Raw genomic sequence first — 20,478 nt, 5'->3', positions numbered from 1 at the left:
TAACGTAAAATTAATTGTTGTTTTACTTAATTCTGTTTTTGTTATTTTAGTAGGCCGAAATAAATATTTGGTCTAACTAGATATATTTTTTCTTCAGTTTGTATCTCTGATTCAGGTTGTGTATATATATGTATCTCTTGATGTTTTAGTTTTAGTGATATAAGCATATTAAAGATACATATTAGTAGTGTTAAAGATACATATTGTTCAAGATAGTATATATATGTATCTCTCGTTAATTTTTTCTGTACTATAAAATACATCTTAATTTTTTAACATTTTGTCGTTGAAGATACATATAACTAATGTGAGATACATCCTACAAATACATTTAATAATTAAACTAATTTGCATCATTTAAGGACTCTAACGGCTAAAGTTCCTTTAATTTAGTAATTAACCTAACTTATAATGGTAAAAACGAAATAAAATCCCACGAAAATAAGTAATTTATTTGTTATTCCACATTTTAAAACAAAATTTCTTTCATATTTCAGTTATAAATGATTCCTACGACCTTTTTATTATTTTTTTCTTGATTTTGTTTGAAGTAATTGCAATGAATATTTCAGTGTTATTACGTCATTCTGGCGTTTGGATTAACGATATAACGTATGAGGGTTAAATAATTGAATTCAAAAAATTAAATTAAAAAAAATAATTGAATTCAAAAATAAAATAAAATAATGTGAGATACATATAACATACTCCTCATACACTATATGTATCTTTAAGTTTACTAACATGTATCTTTAGTATGTTGATTCCACCAAAACTTAAAAACAAGAGATACATATAAAACTTAAACAAATAACAATAGATACAAGATATTGAAAAAAGTATTATGTAGGTGCAAATATGTATCTAAGCATGAAATTATCCAGATTTGAAATAACAAGAGATACATAAATCTACAATAACACAAAATCAGATATACAAAAAGCTTAAAATGTATCTGTTGTTTTACTGAATATGTATCTTTGATATAAATAATTGAATCAAAATAAAAAATAGTGTGAGATACATATAAAACAACCTCGTATACAATATACATCTTTAAGCTTACTAACATGTATCTTTGATATACCTATTTCACTAAAACATAAAAAATAAGAGACACATATAACAACAAAAACAGAGAACAAGAGATACAATATATTGCTATGAAGGTCTCCATAGATCTTGAATTTTTGTTTTGAGATAATGATGCACAATTCTCCCTCCCCCCTCGTAACTTGATGATTAGAGAGTATTTAGAAGGTGAGTGTAGTTGGATTTTTTTCTTTCTCGGAAAGATGAATGACTTTAAATTCGTTGATCTTCGTATCATTCGTTGATCTTCGTATCATCTTCTGTTGGGGTTCCAATTGATTTTTTGTTTCGCTTAGCAAAATATTAATGGAGAAATCCATTTTGATTTTAGAAATATTTTCGTTGAGTAGAAGCATATCTTTGAAGCTAACTTTTGACGTAGGTGAGACATCCATTTCTCTATCATTTTCGTCACTATTTGGCGGTTTGGGAGGGATGAATGTCAGGTAAAGTTGATGATAAAATATTGAATATGATTTTAGGAGAAAATTTTACCTTAATTCAAAAGTTTGAATTGGAGCAAAAAAAAAGGTTAAAATCGCAGTAGAAAAAAAAGACATTGAAAGAGGAGAAAACTACTGCTCAATTTAGTAAAGTTGTAATTTTTAAAAAGAAGCTTTTAACATGTATCTCAATTTTTAACTATAAATATCAGAATATTTATAATATTTTTAAAATGAAGGAATTTTTAGTAATTTTGTAACGTTATTCTTTTATGAAATTTTCCCAACACTTTATTCATATTGGATCCACTTATTTGGCAAAAATACACTCAGCCTTCATGCCTAATGGAAGCGATAGGAAAATTAATAATGGACATAATAAAAACAAACGTCGACAGCAGGGTTCGAACCTGCGCGGGCGAAGCCCAACAGATTTCAAGTCTGTCTCCTTAACCACTCGGACATATCGACAGACGTTAATATTTTTGCATGATAATGTACTAATCCAAAGTTAACTTGACTTAAGATTTTTCATCGTCTCACTTGTTTCATTTTAAAAATAAAGTTGTATGATGACTGCTAATAAATACTAGCCCTACATTATTAGTAAAGGTTCAATATTTCTCATTGTTTTTATGTAAAGTCACATCAAACACTAAATTAGAAATAGAAAGTAATCCTAGTTGGAGTTGTTTAGTACAGTAGAGATATCTCATGAGATTGTTTAATCTCACCTTTCATATGAGATAATAATTTTACCATAGTTATACAAAGGGTGAAATAAATTATCCTGCAATTAGTTAATACATCATACAAAACATCTTATAAACTCATATCTTGTGATTATTTTTCTTATCCACTACCAAATGACCCAGTAGTATTTTGTAGTAATCTATTAATACAGAGATGACAAGCTGTACGATTGTGGAATAAAACCCCCCCCTAAATTTTTTCGGAGTTATTATTCAAAGTAGTCACTCAATTATATAAAGTAGTAAGATATTAAGTATTGTTTTTGTATGGGTGTTTTTTCTCTATTACAAATTAAAAAATTCTAAGTTCCCTATACAATTTTGGATCATCGAGTGATCATTTGAGTAGTGAAAATTGAAAACCAAAGTGTATCGTATGAAATCTCAATGGTTGGCTGAAAAAACAAGTAAGAAAAAAGAGTAAAAGAACTACCGTTGACCCCAAGTCAATGGAAAACGATGTTGGAGGGGGAAACTGTACTCTCAATGAAGCATTTACTATTATAGTTCCAAGTGAAATAGAGCTACCCCTTTGAATGAATGTTTTTCATACCCATCAAAATACCATAAAAAAGAAAATGATATTGGTTCTAGTTGCTGGAGAAGTTTATCTTATGCAATTAAGTACTTTTCTCTTGTTGTTGTTATCAGTGTCGATGGTTTTATGTCCATGTGATGCAAGGAGCACCATCAATGGAACTAGTAAGTTAGTAGACAACGGGGAAACACTCATATCTGTTGGAGGAAAGTTTGCAATGGGATTCTTTTCTGACGATGAAGGCTTAAACAGATATGTAGTCAACACATATGTCATACTTAAGACGGGGAGCGAAAGTCCAATCTGGAAAGGGTCTGTGCCTTTGGGTACTTCTGGATCCTTTAAATTCAATGAGATGCCCACTTATGTCACCTACTTATTATCCAACTTTACCGAGAGTGACATTGGCGATCATTCAGTGGAAGCAACAGTAACATCATTCAATTATACTAGTCCTAAATATACTCGAATTGATTTTTCAAGTATTGTCGATGCCAACCACAGTGTCAAAGATTCTATTTTTGAAAATACTAGAATCCTGATGAACTCCTCCGGAGAAATACAATTCTACTTTTGGAATAACGAGAGTGGATGGTCCTTGATATGGTCTGCGCCAAAAGATATATGTGATGAGTATAAAAGATGCGGGAAGTTTGGCATTTGTAACAGCAACCGTGTGCCAGTGTGCAAATGTTTGTCTGGATTTGAGCCTGATACTCAAGAGAATTATGGCGGAGAATTTTCAGGTGGTTGTTCGAGGATGCCAGTTAGCTCTTGCAAAGAAGACAATGTAGAACCACTTGACACGTTCTTGGATCTGAAGTCAATGAAATTCGGGAGTCCAGACCTGATAAATGTAACGATTGAAACACATGAAGAATGCAGCAGATTTTGTCTAGGCAACTGCACATGTCAGGCATATACTTATCATAATTCTGGATGCTGGATTTGGTTTTCGAATCTCTATAATCTCCAGGAGAATTACACCGGTGGCTTCGACCTTGCTATCCGCATTGGCATGCCCCATATTGGTATTTCGTTTTTTGATTTAACTTATATATACAAACAGTGGACAATAAGAAGCTGATGTGTGACCATAAGTTCTTCATTTTACCTTTCTGATACCAACACTTGTTTCATTTCTTGAATTGTCCCCAGAAGTTGCAAAACCAGGACCATTGAACACTACGAAAGCATCCTCGCGGAATCAGAGAGCCCTTGTAATTTCCATCTCTCTAATTCTTGGAGTTGTAATTTTGTGCGGCATTAGCTATATAATTTATCAGACCAGAAGAACGGCAAAGAGTAAAGGTGACGATGCAGAAATTTCATCTGCCTTTTCTCAAGTTCAGCTTTTGGATATTGTAAGTACTTACTAATTGTTTTGATTTAGAAACCAGAGAAATTATTTTGGGAAAGCCTATGGAATACTTGCCTCATAGAGATAGTTCTGATGAAGTTTTAATCACTGAACTTGAGAAGAAACGAATCGATGTCCCGTTTTTCAGCTTGAATAGCATACTAGTTGCTACAGAAAACTTTTCGAATGCAAGTAAGCTCGGACGAGGTGGATTTGGACCTGTTTATAAGGTTTTGTAACTTTCTTTTTTTCTAGTTGCTTTACCATTTTGATTCTTTTTTTTTTTTCGTCACACAACAGTTCTGAGAAGTATTTTTGCAGGGTAAGTTTCTTGGAGGGACAGAAATGGCAGTTAAGAGGTTGTCAAGTAATTCTGGACAAGGTGTTGAGGAATTTAAAACTGAAGTAATGTTAATTGCCAAACTGCAGCACAGAAATTTAGTTAGGCTTCTAGGTTATTGTATTGAGGGAAATGAAAAGATTTTGTTGTATGAATATATGCCCAACAAAAGCTTGGATACGTTTCTATTCGGTAAGTATAATCCCCTTCCTTCCTCAAACTCTTGGTAATGTTTTATGCAAATTGTTTTAGGATCGATTCTCTCTGAAGTTATCTTATAAACCTTGCAATTAGATCATGCATTTTGTCGATTATTGGACTGGAGGATTCGTTTTGAAATTATATTGGGTGTTGCTCGAGGGCTACTTTATCTTCACCAAGACTCAAGGCTAAGGATCATTCATAGAGATCTAAAGACAAGCAACATATTGTTAGATGATGAAATGAATGCCAAAATATCAGATTTTGGCTTGGCAAGGATTATTGAAGGCAAAAGTACAGAAGCTAATACTAACAAAGTTGTTGGAACTTAGTAAGTCTCTTAAGTACTTCTTTCACCTTTGATCTGTAGAGAAAAGATATATGTATACTTTCTTCGATGCCTAATATGTGGTTTACACAACTTAGACACTAAATTTCCTCTTCCGGAACACTAAAAACAGCGGCTATATGTCACCGGAGTATGCATTGGAGGGACTATTTTCAATCAAGTCTGATGTATTTGCCTTCGGAGTGGTCTTACTCGAGATCATTAGTGGGAAGAGAAACATGGAATTATTTGAAGATGTAAACCTCATTGGTTATGTAAGTACCAAAATTACCCTCATTAGTATGCCATTATGCAAAAAGCTTTCATCAACTCGAAATTGCTTATCACAGGTATGGAGACTCTGGATGAAAGACAGGGCAATAGACATGATGGATCAAACCATATTTGAGTCGTGCGATGTAAATGAAGTGATAAAGTGCGTGAATGTGGCACTCCTTTGCGTTCAAGAAGATCCAGCTGAGCGTCCTGTAATGTCAAATGTGGTTTTTATGCTTGGAGGTGAAAGCATGACACTACCAAGACCAAATCAACCAGCTTTTATCACACGAAGAAATAGTGCTGGTGCAAGTACATCTTCTTCCTCTTCTAAGCTGTACAGTACTTCCAACAATGCGTTGACAATAACTCAAGAAGAAGGCCGATGAAATAGATTTAAAGTTATATGCACGATGCATAAGTCAACAGTGCGATGGTATATCTTTTCTTTTCAGTTTGAATCTTCTGTTAAATTATTTTGGCACACAGAAATACCAATTGTGTTTAGTCTCTCATACTACTTCATTTGGATAACTAAAAAAATTACAAGTTCACGGAAAAACTTTGTTTGGACATTTGAGTCTCTTAATCTGCTGAAAGCATCAGAGGTTCCTCTCTCTCCACAAATAATATATACATCCAGCCAACAACATTCTATATATACCAACACAACAATATAGCCAATATATTCTCACAAGCGGTGTCTGAGAAGGGTGGAATGCACACAGAACTGACCCCCTACCTTTCTGATAACATTCTATATATAGCAGCTGCTGCATTTTCCCGTGACATGACAATCCCGTTAGGATCGATTAGCAGTTCTTACACACTAAATCTGTGGAGAGGATGAAGAAAATTAGAAAGAGAGTTCTTTAGGAGAGAGAGAATTAATTTCCTGGTAACACCCGTAGGTAACCTCCATGGCGGACGGGTTATTTATATTAATGACTCGGAGTATGTACAATTACACAGAGAAATGAGAATAAAAGGTACAGTACGTCACATATTAATCAGACTCCACAACCTAACAATTCTCCCACTTGGAGACTGATTCTGTCATCCAAAAATTAGATTCTCAAAAAAAAAATAACAAAAATTCCTCCATCATCAATATGTTTGCCACACCGCAACATCTGTAGACACAACTACAGAAAACAAACTAAGGTTTTGCACAACCTTAGTGTACCAACATCAACACATTTTGTTGATATGTCTGCCGGATTCTTTGCACCCTCTATCTTTTCCAACCACATATCACCTTCTTCCACTGCCCTGCGAGTGAAATGGTACCGTCTTCTAATGTGCTTCGTTTTCGAATGATAGACCGGGTTCTTCACCAACTGTATGGCACTCTGGCTATCTGTGTAAAGAATCTTCTTAAGCTGCTTCTTGCCCAGTTCTTCCAGATAGTCTGCCAGCCATATCATCTCCTTTCCAGCATTAGCTATTGCCACATACTCAGCCTCAGTAGATGAAAGAGCAACGCACTTCTGAAGCCTGGACATCTAACTCATTGCTGTACCACCTACGGTGTAAATGTATTTGGAAGTGCTCATGCTTGAGTCCACATCCCCATCAAGATCAGCATCAACAAAACCTTGCAGAATCACTTCACCATTGCCAAAACAAAGTGAAGTACTAGATGTACCTTTCAGATATCTTAGAAGCCACTTCACAGCTTCCCAATGCTCTTTCCCGGGTTTGCCATGTACCTGCTAACAACTCCTACTGCATGTGCTATATCAAGTCTAGTGCAGACCATAGTATACATCAGACTCCCAACTGCAGAGGCATATGGAACAAGTGCCATGTGCTCCCGCTCCTGAGCTGTCTTTGGTGACTGTTTTTTTAAAAATTTTGTGTGATTTGCCAATGGAGTAGTCCTGGATTTAGCATCATTAACTCTGAATCTGGCCATCACCTTCTCAACATACTGCTCTTAGGATAGATTCAAAGTGCCAGCAGATCTATCCCTAGAAATTCTCATCTCAAGAATCTGTTTCGCTGCACCTAAATCTTTCATCTCAAACTCAGAAGACAGACTTGCCTTAACTCAGAAGACAGACTTGCCTTCAGAGAGTTTGTCTCCTTCATACTGGATCCTACAATCATCATATCATCCACATACAAGAGTAAAAATACATAAGAATCAGTGTATTTCTTGAAGTAACAACATTGATTCTTTTCACTCCTGTGGAAGCCACTCTTGCTCATAAAGAAGTCGAACTTCTTGTACCACTGTCTAGGTGCTTGCTTCAGCCCATACAATCTCCCGTTGAGCTTGCACACCATATGTTCCTTGCCTGGAACTACAAACCCCTCTGGCTGCTGCATATAGATTTTTTTATCCAAATCTCTATGTAAAAACGCAGTCTTTACATCCATTTGCTCAAGATGCAAATTCTTCGATGCAACAATACTCAATAAAATTTGGATAGTAGTTAATTTCACAACAGGAGAAAATATTTCAGCATAATCAATACCTTTCCTTTGTGAATATTCTTTAATTACTAACCTGGCCTTGAACCTACTTTTGCCATCTGGTTCTGCCTTAATTCTGAACACCCACTTGTTCAACAAGGCTCTCTTCCTTGCAGGTAAATCAGTCAACATCCACGTGTTATTTTTCTCAAGTGAGCTCATCTCATCATCCATGGATTGCTCCCACTTGATTGAATCTTCCACCCGCAGGGCCTCAGCAACAGACTCTGGTTCCCCTTCATCAGTCAGTAACAGATAATGTAATGATGGTGAATACCTATCTGGTGCTCTAATGGTCCTAGATGATCTCCCCTCAACCTTATCAAGTGTCACTTATTCCGCCTCTGGTTTCTCAACGACAGTCTCTGGAGTTTGTTGAGTATTTGCTGTAACATCTTTGGGTGTACTTTTTGGCAACTCAAGCTCAACTCCCACTTGCTTTGTAGTTTCTTAAACCTTTTGCTGTCTGTCCTTGTACAAGACATTTCATCAAACGTCACATCACAATGTCTTAGGATCTTCTTGTTTCTGTCATCCCAAAATCTGTACCTGAACATGTTAGAACCATAACCTATAAAGTATCACTTTATAGCTTTAGTATCAAGCTCATCTCTCTTCTTTGGATCAACATGAACATAAGCAGTGAAACCAAAAGTTCTCAAGTGAGAATACTTGAGCTCTTTTCCTGTCCATACTTCTTCAGAAATCTTGAACCCCAGAGGAACTGATGGTCCCCAGTTGATCAAGTATGCAGCTGTGCTCATAGAATCTGCCCAAAATGTCTTAGGTAGCCCATAGTGTATCCTCATGCTCCTTGCACGCTCATTCAATGTTCTGTTCATCCTTTTAGCAACTCTATTCTGCCTTGCCTTCCCGGGAACTGTCCTGATCAATCTGATTCCCTCAGCTGCACAGAATTGTTTGAATTCTGACTTGTCATATTCTACTCTATTATCAGACCTCAGGCATTTGATTTTCAAGCCAGTCTGATTTTCAACTTTAGCTTTCCACCTCTTGAAAGCAGCAAACACATCTGACTTATGTTTCAAGAAGTAAACCCATACATTCCTGCTGAAATCATCAATGAAGGTGACATAGAATCTTGATCCAACAAGTGATGAAACAACAGATGGTCCCCAAACATCTGTATGGATTATTTTTGTAACATGGGATTAAATCCCCCAAACACCAAAATAAGGTCATTCTCTCTCAAAATCACCAAGAACACTTCTTAGGATTTCAACCTAAAGATCAAAATATCTTAAGATTTCATCGTGGATTTTTAATAATTCTTCGAGATTTGGAACCTCCATTGCGAGGGCTACAAGAAGCACCTATCAATTGTTCGAATAACATCCCTAAAACACGAGTTCATTCAAGAGTCATAAATTAAGGTACGTGAGATTTTCCTACAAATTTATGGGCAAAGAAACCTTCTTTAATTCATGCTAAAAATTTAGAAATCATGATTTTACAGAAAGGTTTTGAATTTTACCATTTCTAGCATGTTTTAGAAGCTTTAATTAATATTGTTTGTTATTTAGGCCTTCCCCCGAAGTGATTTGAAATCCTATGTATATGTATGTATGTGTTTTAATGTGATGTTTGAATTGAGAGTATGACTCACATGAAATCCCTCTTTTGATATGATTTATCCCATTTTTTTAATATGATACGGATTATTTTGAAATGCATCTTGAAAAGCATGATACAAAATGTATTGATTTATACTATGACATGAATATGATTTTTGAATCAAAATAGAGGGTTTTTTGTATTTATAAATATTGAATATAAATATCTAATGGAAAGAGTTGCATGGTTTGATAAAGATTTCAGGACCACCACATTGTTATTGAAAGAATGATAATTCTTGCATAGTTTTGACTTGTGCTTTCAGAATACGAAATCTCTTATACTATTTGCATGTTTGGGTGGTCTGAATTGAGTTTTTGATGAAAGAATCATGCATGATGCATTATGGCTCAGAAATAGGTCTTACAAGTCTTGGTGTGACGACACCAATACAGATAATGCCATGTTAATTCAGAACAGAATAGAATGCGTATTTGAAATCAGATTTTTAGATCTTGAAACTAGAATGATGCATGTTTCAGAACAGGCTAAAATTGGGCATAAAAAGAGCTTAGGTGGTTCCCCAAAGAAGGCATGAGTTCAGACAACTCATTGCCCAAAGCCGTGATTTACTGATTTGAGTATATTATTTTACGTTGGCCTAGTGCCCTGTGACGTATTAGACTCAGATACTCCAACCCTTGTGGCAAACTTGGGTTGAGGGCTTCCCCGCCGAGTCAATGGCGAATTCCATATAGCCCATGGAATATCAGACTTGTAGGGGAGTGCCACCTAACTCAGAAGTAATACGAAGAATAGAATTGGATTGACAGAAAGATTTTATGTTTTCAAAAATACCCATGTGTTTTGAAATTATATCTTTCACGATGTTTATGACTAGCTCTCAACTATTTTATTTATATACAAGCTTTATTTTGGATTTCTTCGTGTACTAGTACATCTGTATTGACCCCCCTCCCTTCCAAGTTCTGAGGCTCAATATACGAGTCCCGTGGTGAGCCTTCTATGTTTCAGAAGATCTAGATACTTTAGTAATTTATCATTAGTATGTTTTGGTCTACTGGGGGTCTTGTTCCAGTTTTCAGACAGTTGGATTTTTGCATGTAGTAGAGATTTTGTAGACTGAGTCAGATATCGTTCGGATGTTTTTTTGAATTGCAGCTTTCATTATGATTTAAATTCAGATTTAGTGACCATGTTTTCGTTTCAGTATATATTTTCACATTATTTTTTTTATGAACAATGTATGTGATTACAAGTTAGAACGGCGTCCGGGCCTTCATGGTTCAGGATGCTCATCACGGCTAGGGCCCCGGTTCGGGGTGTGACAATTTCCAGCCGTACTTTCTTCGACTCTCTCACAGTCTTCTTGAAGCTTACTCATTTTTGTTTACCCATAACACAACTCTTACAAAGACCCATATCAACAGATTTTAACCCCTCTAAAGCTCCTTTTGCTGTCAATATCTTCATTCTTTTAGCACTCATGTGTCCAAGTCTGTTGTGCCACAAACATGAACCGGAAGCACCCTCAGCAACAATAGCCATGTTTATACACCCTGCAATGGTGTACAAAGTTCCAGATTTTGAGCCACGTGCTACAACCATAGCACCCTTCACAATCTTCCACGAACCTTTCCAAACTCTGCTGCGTAGCCTATGTTATCCAACTGACCAACATAGATCAAATTCTTCTTGAGACTAGGAATATATCTGATATCCTCCAATGTCCACTGATTTTCTGCTGGAGTTTTTATGCACACATCTCCCTTTCCTTCAATCACCAACAACTTATTGTCAGCAAGATACACCTTTTCAAAGTTTCCAGACTTGAAGTTTTGGAACAATTCCTTGCTAGGAGATGAATGAAAAGATGCACCAAAATCTAATATCCAGGATTCAATCGGACTATCCACACTAAGGATTAGAGCATCCCTAATGTCTTTTGCTGAATTAACAGAATCATTATCATCTCCAGATTTTTTATTCTTCTTCTTCTTGGGTTTTTTGCACTCTGTTCGAGAGCTTTCTCTCCACAATTCCAACATGTCACGTTGAATTTTTGTGGAGATTTTCCATGATTCTTCAATTTTGATCTGCCATGTGTATTCTGACTTCTCGATTGGTCTCTCCCCCTTTGGTCAACACTGAGAGCACTACCAGATGATTCTCCAATTTTTTGTTTGCGAATGCTTTTACTAAGAACAACATCTCGGATTTCATCAAACTTTAGTTTCTCAGATCCACGGGAACTGCTAATCGCAGGAACAACAATATCCCAAGACTCGGGTAGAGATGACATCAAAATCAGTGCTTTAATTTCATCTTCGAAATTAATGTCCATAGAACACAATTGACTAACAATCATATTGAACTCGTTTATATGATCAACAACAGATCCATTCTCAGGCATCTGTAAATTGAATAATCTTCGCATCAAATATACCTTGTTCATCGCAGATGGCTTTTCATACATATTTGATAGTGCCTTCAACAGATCGGACATGGTTTTCTCCTTGACGATGTTAAACGCCACGTTTCTCCTTGACGATGTTGAACGCCACATTTCTCGACAAAGTCAACCAGATCATCCCTAGAGCCTGCCGATCCTTGAGCTTCTAGTCCTCCTCCTTCATGGACTCTGGCTTCACCCTGATCAAGGCTTCGTGAAGATCTTTTTGGTACAGATAGTCTTCGATCTGCATCTTCCAGAAACCGAAATCAGATCCATCAAATTTCTCGATTCCAAACTTCGATCTTTCCATCTTCAGTGATAGTGCTGAATTTCCCAAACTCTGATACCAGTTGTTAGGATCGATTAGCAGTTCATACACACTAAATCTGTGGAGAGGATGAAGAAAACTAGAGAGAGAGTTCTTTAGGAGAGAGAGAGAATTAATTTTGTGGTAACACTCGTAGGTAACCTCCACGATGGACGGGCTATTTATATTAATGACTCGGAGTATGTACAATTACACAGAGAAATGAGAATAAAAGGTACCCATCACCCTTCGTGCCCACCGTGCCTGGTATGGTGACGCCGGTATGACAGTGTTCGGTCGGGGCTAGTAATGTTTAGTGCACAGCCATCGGGCACCCGGGCACCTGATTCGAAAAGGAATACCTGAGAAAGAGCTACCTACATAAATTGAGTGAAAGCTACCAGAGTGGAGCAGTCGAGCACGACGGATGCGGAGCGTGATGATTTGTTATGGTCCATTGCAAAGTCCCTCATCGGTACTACAAAGTAGTGGTGTAGATATTTATAATCTTGGACTCTCCACCTTAATAACTAGCTTTTGGGGTGCGGTTCTTATAACAAGATGATTCACACTTTCATTCTCACAGTTGCACAAGCAACAAAGTTTGGTCGCCACTGAACCAATATGCCTAGCTTGTGCACATTGGACCTTTATTGATCCACCACTTGGATTACTCCACTTGGATTAATCACCTAAAAGTGTTTCCCCACAAAACATTAGTGAGCCTAATGCAAGAATTCACTGGCGTTATAATTTAATAATGAACCATATTTCAATAATGGATACTAATTACTAGTCTACTAGACAAAGTTAAATTCGTACTCATATACAAAAATAAATAATGTATTTCAATTTGTAGGGAGAGAATATTGTTACTAAACCTGAAGTTGATTATCAGATGAAGAGTCCTGAAATAGTGCATTATTTGCTAGGCAAATAACCTATTTTAAAAAAAACTTTTGATTCCCGGAAATTGGAATTATTTGTGTCACACGACAATAAAGTCCGGAATAAATGTTGGACAGACAAGGAAATAACTTTAGATTATAGTGATGTCTTATCACTTTTGTGCAGACAAAACTAGGCGTGTCAAACTGTTAATGTTTGGATGTTTATTTTAAGAAACTAATAAGTATTATTTTAATTTCTAGTTATTCTATCGTTGTGCATGACACAATAGATTTTCCGTAACTGTTTTAATCATTGTCTTTCTTATATATAGATAACACATTTCAGTCATGTATATATAGCTATGGTTGTCTCATTCATTACGTAGTAGTATAAACTAATTTTAATACATATAAAGTATAAATTGAGATAGTATTTTAATAAAATTGTATATGATGTATGACATATGTCTGATAAAAATATGCACTTAACCGTTCATTCATCCACTCGAAATAGCTGCTATCAGTACTTTATTCAGAAAGCAGCCTCATTAACGTGATTTTTATCATGATTTTTTTTCCTTGCAGATTTGCAAGAAATAAATAAAATAGCTCAGCAGTTACAAGCAGTACTGCAGTACCAAAAACAAGAAAAGATATGGAGTTGAAGTAGATGATTGATGATTCCATACATATTTCTTGAGCTATCGTCATTCGTCAAGTCATTATTGGAAGTGCTGTACAGCTTAGAAAACATAATAAATTCACTACTCCCTCCTTTCATCTCTCTAATTTGTTTATTGTATTAAAAATAAATATTTAATAATATAATTTATTTATTTTTATTTATTTTATTCTTAGTTATTAATTACAGTGATAGTTCAATTTATTTTTAAAAATATAAAATTAATTATATTTAAAAAGTAATATGATAAAATTAGTTATATTATTTATTATTTCTAATCAAATTAATAGTGGACAACAATTATTTAAGTAATAAAAAGAGAGTAGTCTTTGAAGGTTGACTTGACCACTGCATTTTTCTCCCGTATCAATCACTTCATTTTGAAAATAGAAACTAATACATGTGGCTTATATTCCGGTCTGGTGTATCTATCAAACTAGAAATGATACTATCTGATACTGTTTACTATGTATAACACTAATGCTAATACTAATATACATAACTTTCTTTTTAGTCCGATCAAAATAAATGACCCTTTGTTTTCTTAAATAATATTTTAATTTAAATTTTTCACGTAACATATTTAAGATTATTAGATTAAATAGCATTTTGGTATATTTGACATAACTTTAATTTGAGATAAAAATCCTTTTTATTTTCTTAAATTTCATGTCAAATCAAAATATGTCATTATTTTTTGAATGGAGGAAGTATTAAGTAAGATATAAGATGTATGTCAAGTATTTCTCCCATTTATTTTTATTTGTCTAGCATTATATATTCATTAAAGAACAATAAATAGAATAATAATTTTACTATATCATCTTTTGAATGTAAAAAGTTATACCTTAGGAAATGTATTGACAAATTAAATGGTTTTATCTAATAATAAGGTTAAATTTAAAACTAAGTGATAAATTAAGTCTTGATTTTCTAAATTGAACAAGTAAAATAGAACACGTGCTTTTAATATAACAGACAAATCAAAATAAATTAAGAAAAACATAAATTAAAAATACTACCAAATAAAAAATTAAATAATGCCAAAACTAATACATGTAGTTTTTGTGAGGAAGCCACGCTAAACAATAGAGCCAAAAATAGAGAAAGTGATATCTTGAAACAAATTATTGACATTTTATAGTTGGCCTTTTTCAGTATTATCTAATGAAAACATATATCCCTTTCTTTTCAATTTTGTGACAGTTTTTTTTTTTTTTATTCTTTCAAAAATAGAATTACATATTTCTATATTTAGTTCCAATGTAATTATAAACTTATTATTTTACTTATTTAATTAATTTATAGCCACAAAAACTCACGCGTGTTTTAGAGCAGTTCCCCCGCCCCCCCCCCCCCCCCCCCCACACAAAAAAAAAAAAAAAAAAAAAAGAAAATCTTCTTAAACCTCCCTGCCCAGTCACATAACTTCAGTAATCCAACAACTAATTAACTACCAAAGGTGAGTGAGATAACTGAGGTCCCTTCCTTTATAATTACAATTTCGGATTTTAGAGAATGAAAAACTTGTTGATATATATATAGAGCATTTTACTCTTTTAGTATGTCACAAATGCGAGTTTGATTTAGTCGGCCAATAAGTTCTGAAAAATAAACTTACCATAAGGAAGACAAATGACGTGGACAAAACAAAAAAAAACAAGAAAAAAAATCAATGACTTGGTCAATTGGAAAAGAGCTGGCAATTGAAAGCAATGTCGGAAAGTGGGAGGAACTTTTTTCACAATGAAACAATTAGTCACATGTAGGGTCTCACCCCTTTGAATTTATGTTCTTCATATAATCAAGATTCCATAAACAATGCTCTTAAATCAAGTTGCTAGGAAAATAAATAGTAATACTACACTATCAAAATTCCACAAACAACAACAACAACATATTCATTAATACTAAAGTGTATGCAGACCGGTAGCAAATTCCGTAAACAATGCAGTTGAATAGTTTTCTGTTATTGTTGTTTACAGTGTTGGTGATTCTATGTCCATGTGATGCAAGGAGCACCATTGATGGAAGAAGTAAGTTAGTAGACAACGGGGAAACACTCGTATCTGCTGGAGGAAAGTTCGAAATGGGATTCTTTTCTGATGATGCAGAGTTAAACAAATATGTAGGCATGTGGTATTACAATATGACTCCAAGAACTGTTGTATGGGTTGCTAATTGGAATAAACCAATTCCTGGTTCAAGCATAGGGAATGAGGATATTTCCGTCGTTGTTGAAGATGGTAACCTCAAAGTGTGGAATTCAATTAGCGAAGACACTTATTTCACCACAGAACTACAAGCTGTTGCGTCTTCTAACAGGACAGTAGAGCTGTTGGATTCAGGGAACTTGGTTTTAGTCGATGAATCAGGAGGTAAAATGTGGCAGAGTTTTCTGAATCCAACTGATACTTTCCTTCCTGGCATGAAAATGGATAGTAGTTTGAAGTTGATTCCCTCAAGAAGTGGAGACTACACATTCCAATTAGATCAATCAAGTGACAAGAAATATGTTATAATTCCCAAGAAGGGCGGAATTCGTTGGAAAGGGTCTGCCAATATGGCTACTTCTCACAACTTCAGTCTCAGTGAGATGCCTGGTTATGTCGCCTACATGTTATCCAACTTCACCGATAATAACATTGTCAATAATTCATTGGAATCGACAGGAAAATATAGTATTAAGTTTTCAAGTTCTAGAATCCTAATGAACTCCTCCGGGGAAATACAATTCTACAGTTGGGATGAGGAGATTAGTGGATGGTCTATGATGTGGTCAGCGCCAGAAGATACGTGTGATGTGTACAAGTATTGTGGGGAATTTCGCATTTGTAACAGCAATGGCCCAGTATGCAAATGTCTGCCCGGGTTTAAGCCCAATTCTCCAGAAAATTTAAGAGCAGGAAAATTTTCAGGTGGTTGTTCAAGGATGTCAACTAACTCTTGCCAAGAAGACACGTTCTTGGATCTGAGGTCAATGAAATTCAGTAGGCCAGACCGGTTTATAACGGTTGATACCAGTGAGGACTGCAGGAGATTTTGTCTTCGTGACTGCTCGTGCCAGGCCTATACTTACGATAGTTTTGGATGTGGGATTTGGTTCTCTAGTCTCAAGAATATTCAGGAGAACTACAAAGGTGGCTTGAACCTCTCTATCCGTGTCAGCATTTCCGATATTGGTATTTCCATTTTGGATTCCACTTATGTACACAGACAATGTGTGACCACAAATAGTACAGTAATTTTCATTTTTCCGCTTTGCAGAAGCAACAAGGAGAAATTGCAAGCCCTGTGGCACAAATTTAATACCCTATCCATTAAGCAGTGGACCAAATTGCGGAGACCCTTTGTATTATAGTTTCTCATGTGATAATATAGCTGGTCAGGTAAGCTTCCACACATCAGATGGCAACTATACCGTCATTAACTTTGATAATAGTAACAAAACATTTGTTATAGAATCTGTTGGTAATTGTGATGACAAAGGGCCAGTGAAAGGAATTTCTTGGTTCAACCGCTCATCACCTTTTAAGGTGATAAACTGGTGTTACAATCCCAAAAAGAATCTTACTTCGGAACCTTTAAGCCGAGGGAAAGATTTAATATTGATCAGTTGGCAACCACCATTGGAGCCAGTTTGCACTACTTCAGAAGATTGCAATGATTGGCCAAATTCTACTTGCAATATAACAAAACAAGGAGAACGAAGATGTATATGCCCACCCGATTACAGATGGAACGGTTTGAACTTAAATTGTTCCTTGAGCTCAGGTATAGGATTAATTTTACTTCCTCAAATGGTTTACTTCTGATTTTCTTGCCAATAGTTCAGCGTTACCAATTTCTATGTTCTCCACATGACCTTTCTGACATCAACACATGTTTCATTTCTTAAATTTTGCTTTAGAGCTTGGAACACAAGGACAATTTATCGTGAAGCAGGCATCCTCGTGGCATCAGAGAGCTCTTGTTATTTCTATTTCTATAGTTTTTGGCGTTATAATTTTGTGCTGCACTAGTTACATAATTTACCAGAACAAAAGAGTAGCAAAAAGAAGAGGTAACAATCGAGAAATCTCATCTGTTTTTTTCTAAAGTTCAACTGTTGGAGATAGATTATGGCTATTTCCGTAACTAATTACTTAATTGGTTTGGTTTTAAAAGCCAGAGATGTTGTTTTGGGGAATCCTGTGGAGCACTTTCCTCGTAGAGAAAGTTTCCGTGAAGATTTGATCACTGCAGATGATAAGAAACATATTGATGTCCCATTTTTCAGATTGAATAGCATACTAGTTGCTACAGATGACTTCTCAAATGCAGCTAAGCTCGGGCAAGGTGGATTTGGACCTGTTTATAAGGTTTGGTCACTTTCTTTTCCCTTTCTTTTGTTCTTTAGTTGATGTACCATTCAAACTTCTTTATTTTCGTCGTACATACAGGGAAAGTTTCTCAAAGGTGCAGACTTGGCAGTGAAAAGGTTGTCAAATCATTCTGGACAAGGCGTTGAAGAATTTAAAACTGAAGTAATGTTGATTGCCAAACTGCAGCACAGAAATTTAGTCAGGCTTCTAGGGTATTGTGTTGAGGCAAATGAAAAGATCTTACTATATGAATATATGGCCAACAAAAGCTTGGATAAATTTATCTTCGGTCAGTATACTACTCCCTACCTCAAAATTCTTTGTAACGTTCTATGCAAAGATATAGTTTTGGATTTATTATCTCTAATGTTAGTCGTGTAAACTTGCAAATAGATCATACATTCTGCCGATTATTGGATTGGAAGATTCGTTTTCAAATTATATTGGATATTGCTCGAGGGCTACTTTATCTTCACCAAGACTCAAGGCTAAGGATTATTCATAGAGATCTTAAGACAAGCAACATATTGTTAGATGATGAAATGAATGCCAAGATTTCAGATTTTGGCTTGGCAAGGATTATTGAAGGCAAAAGCACAGAAGCTAATACAAACAGAGTTGTTGGAACTTAGTAAGTCTCTACTGTTTTCAACTTTGATCTTTTAGAGAGCAAAACACAGAGAGAGAGAGAGAGAGAGATCTAAAATTTCTTGCTATTTCACTCTATATACACACTTACTTTGATGTCTCATTTTATGAAACATTAAAAACAGTGGCTATATGTCACCGGAGTATGCATTGGAGGGGCTATTTTCAATCAAGTCCGATGTATTTGCCTTCGGAGTGGTAGTACTCGAAATCATAAGTGGGAAGAGAAACATGGAATTTTTCGAAGATGTAAACCTCACTGGTTATGTAAGTACACAAAATTTCCCTCATTAATTTGTAATTATGTTTAATGCTTTCATTGACTCAAAAATAATAATCACAGGCGTGGAGATTGTGGATGAAAGACAGGGCATTAGACGTGATGGATCAAACTATTTTTGATTCGTTTGAGGACAAGGAAGTGATAAAATGCGTAAATGTGGCACTTCTATGTGTGCAAGAAGATCCAGGTGATCGTCCTACAATGTCAAATGTAGTCCTTATGCTTGGAGGTGAAAGCATGACTCTTCCAAGACCAAATCAACCACATTTTATATCAAGAAGAAATGCGTCAAGTACATCTTCTTCCTGTTATAAGCTCTACAGTACTTTCAACAAAGAGTTGACGATACCTCATGAAGAAGAAGACCAATACATAGAGTGAATGCACAAGAATAACTCAACAACATTTTAAAATCGTCTATATCTTTCCTTTAACTCAAAGGTGCATAGGATAACCGATTGTATCTTCCCACAAGTGATAACATGTCACAAGAATTCAAAGTTATATTCATTGACCGTCCAATATTTTTTCTATATTTGCTGATGTAGGATTCACTTAGAGCAATATATATCATCTTTTCGGGTCTTTGTGTCTTTAAAAGCGTTTGTCCTAATGTCATCCAAGGTTTAGGCATTGTAACTTATACCAAATGTGAGAGTCGAACCCACTTGTGATATTATCTGCTTTAAGTCTAGATGCACATGGCTTTAAAACACGTTAGTAGGATCTAAGAAATGCCTTTTATACAACCAACATCTCCGTTGTGTTTTGCCAACGTGAGATTTGTTGAAGGTATTAAATGAATTTCTACAGCAAGTTACTTTTTCTTTTTCTTTCTTAATAGACATGATCGACGGAATAATATGGGACCGGCTCTGGCCCCTCTCTGTTCACCAAAAACATGTAAATTGGAAGTTTCAAGCTGAAAGAGTAGATATTTACTCATTGGTTGAGAATGGACCAGTGCTGTGCTTATATGCACTTGAGTCATCACTTTTGAGTTTGAATTAGGTTAAGTGTCATATCTTTACATGCATGTTTATTGCTTTGGCTGTTGGTCCACGCTCTAGTTGAGCCTATGTGAAGAAGTATCAGAATCCCAGGTTGATTGAGGAATAGATCAGTGATCTGCTTATATTTCGCCTTAAAATCAACATAAGGGGCCTCCATTCCTTTGATAAAATCATTGTTCTTTAGTCCTCTTTTAGTAAGTTCCAAATGTGGCAAAGACTTGGGTCTATTTTTGTTGGACTTTGATGGGAACAATGTTGTATTCCACGTTAATGAGTAAATGTTTCATTGAGAGTATAATTACCCTTACAACATTGCTTTCCAATCCATTTGCCAGCTTTTCCCATTAATTGACCAAGTCAATATTGGTTCTTTTGTTTTTCTTAATTCTTTTCTTCCATCCATGTGATCAGGTCACAGGTTCAAGTCTT

At 35.4% G+C, this 20,478-nt stretch overlaps 1 protein-coding gene and 1 non-coding gene across 2 annotated transcripts; one reads left to right on the top strand and one right to left on the bottom strand.

The window, feature by feature from the left end:
- Nucleotides 1-1,924: 1,924 nt before the first annotated feature.
- TRNAS-UGA lies at nucleotides 1,925-2,006 on the bottom strand. The gene has a single exon. It is a non-coding gene; the product is annotated as a tRNA-Ser (tRNA).
- Nucleotides 2,007-2,498: 492 nt separating this feature from the next.
- Nucleotides 2,499-19,621, top strand: LOC107878294. Its single transcript, XM_016725223.2, has 15 exons — nucleotides 2,499-3,856; nucleotides 3,984-4,136; nucleotides 4,219-4,415; nucleotides 4,507-4,717; nucleotides 4,820-5,057; nucleotides 5,188-5,329; nucleotides 5,405-5,716; nucleotides 15,687-16,923; nucleotides 17,009-17,515; nucleotides 17,652-17,804; nucleotides 17,909-18,102; nucleotides 18,184-18,394; nucleotides 18,499-18,736; nucleotides 18,879-19,020; nucleotides 19,097-19,621. The coding sequence occupies exons 1-15, from the start codon at nucleotides 2,824-2,826 to the stop codon at nucleotides 19,415-19,417; spliced, it is 5,289 nt and encodes a 1,762-aa protein (XP_016580709.2). The 5' UTR covers nucleotides 2,499-2,823; the 3' UTR covers nucleotides 19,418-19,621.
- The last annotated feature ends 857 nt before the right edge of the window (nucleotides 19,622-20,478 follow it).

This window comes from Capsicum annuum, chromosome 7 (genome assembly GCF_002878395.1).
Source record: "Capsicum annuum cultivar UCD-10X-F1 chromosome 7, UCD10Xv1.1, whole genome shotgun sequence".
NCBI classification, from domain to species: Eukaryota; Viridiplantae; Streptophyta; class Magnoliopsida; order Solanales; family Solanaceae; genus Capsicum; species Capsicum annuum.
This window is presented reverse-complemented; position numbering and strand designations above follow the sequence as displayed.

Excerpts from the sequence above, each read along its gene's own strand:
- LOC107878294 (XM_016725223.2), top strand. The coding sequence starts at position 2,824 with ATGAATGTTTTTCATACCCATCAAAATACCATAAAAAAGAAAATGATA. Across the intron at positions 4,416-4,506 it reads GATTTGGACCTGTTTATAAG|GGTAAGTTTCTTGGAGGGAC; the intron begins GTTTTGTAACTT and ends GTATTTTTGCAG. Across the intron at positions 4,718-4,819 it reads CTTGGATACGTTTCTATTCG|ATCATGCATTTTGTCGATTA; the intron begins GTAAGTATAATC and ends CCTTGCAATTAG.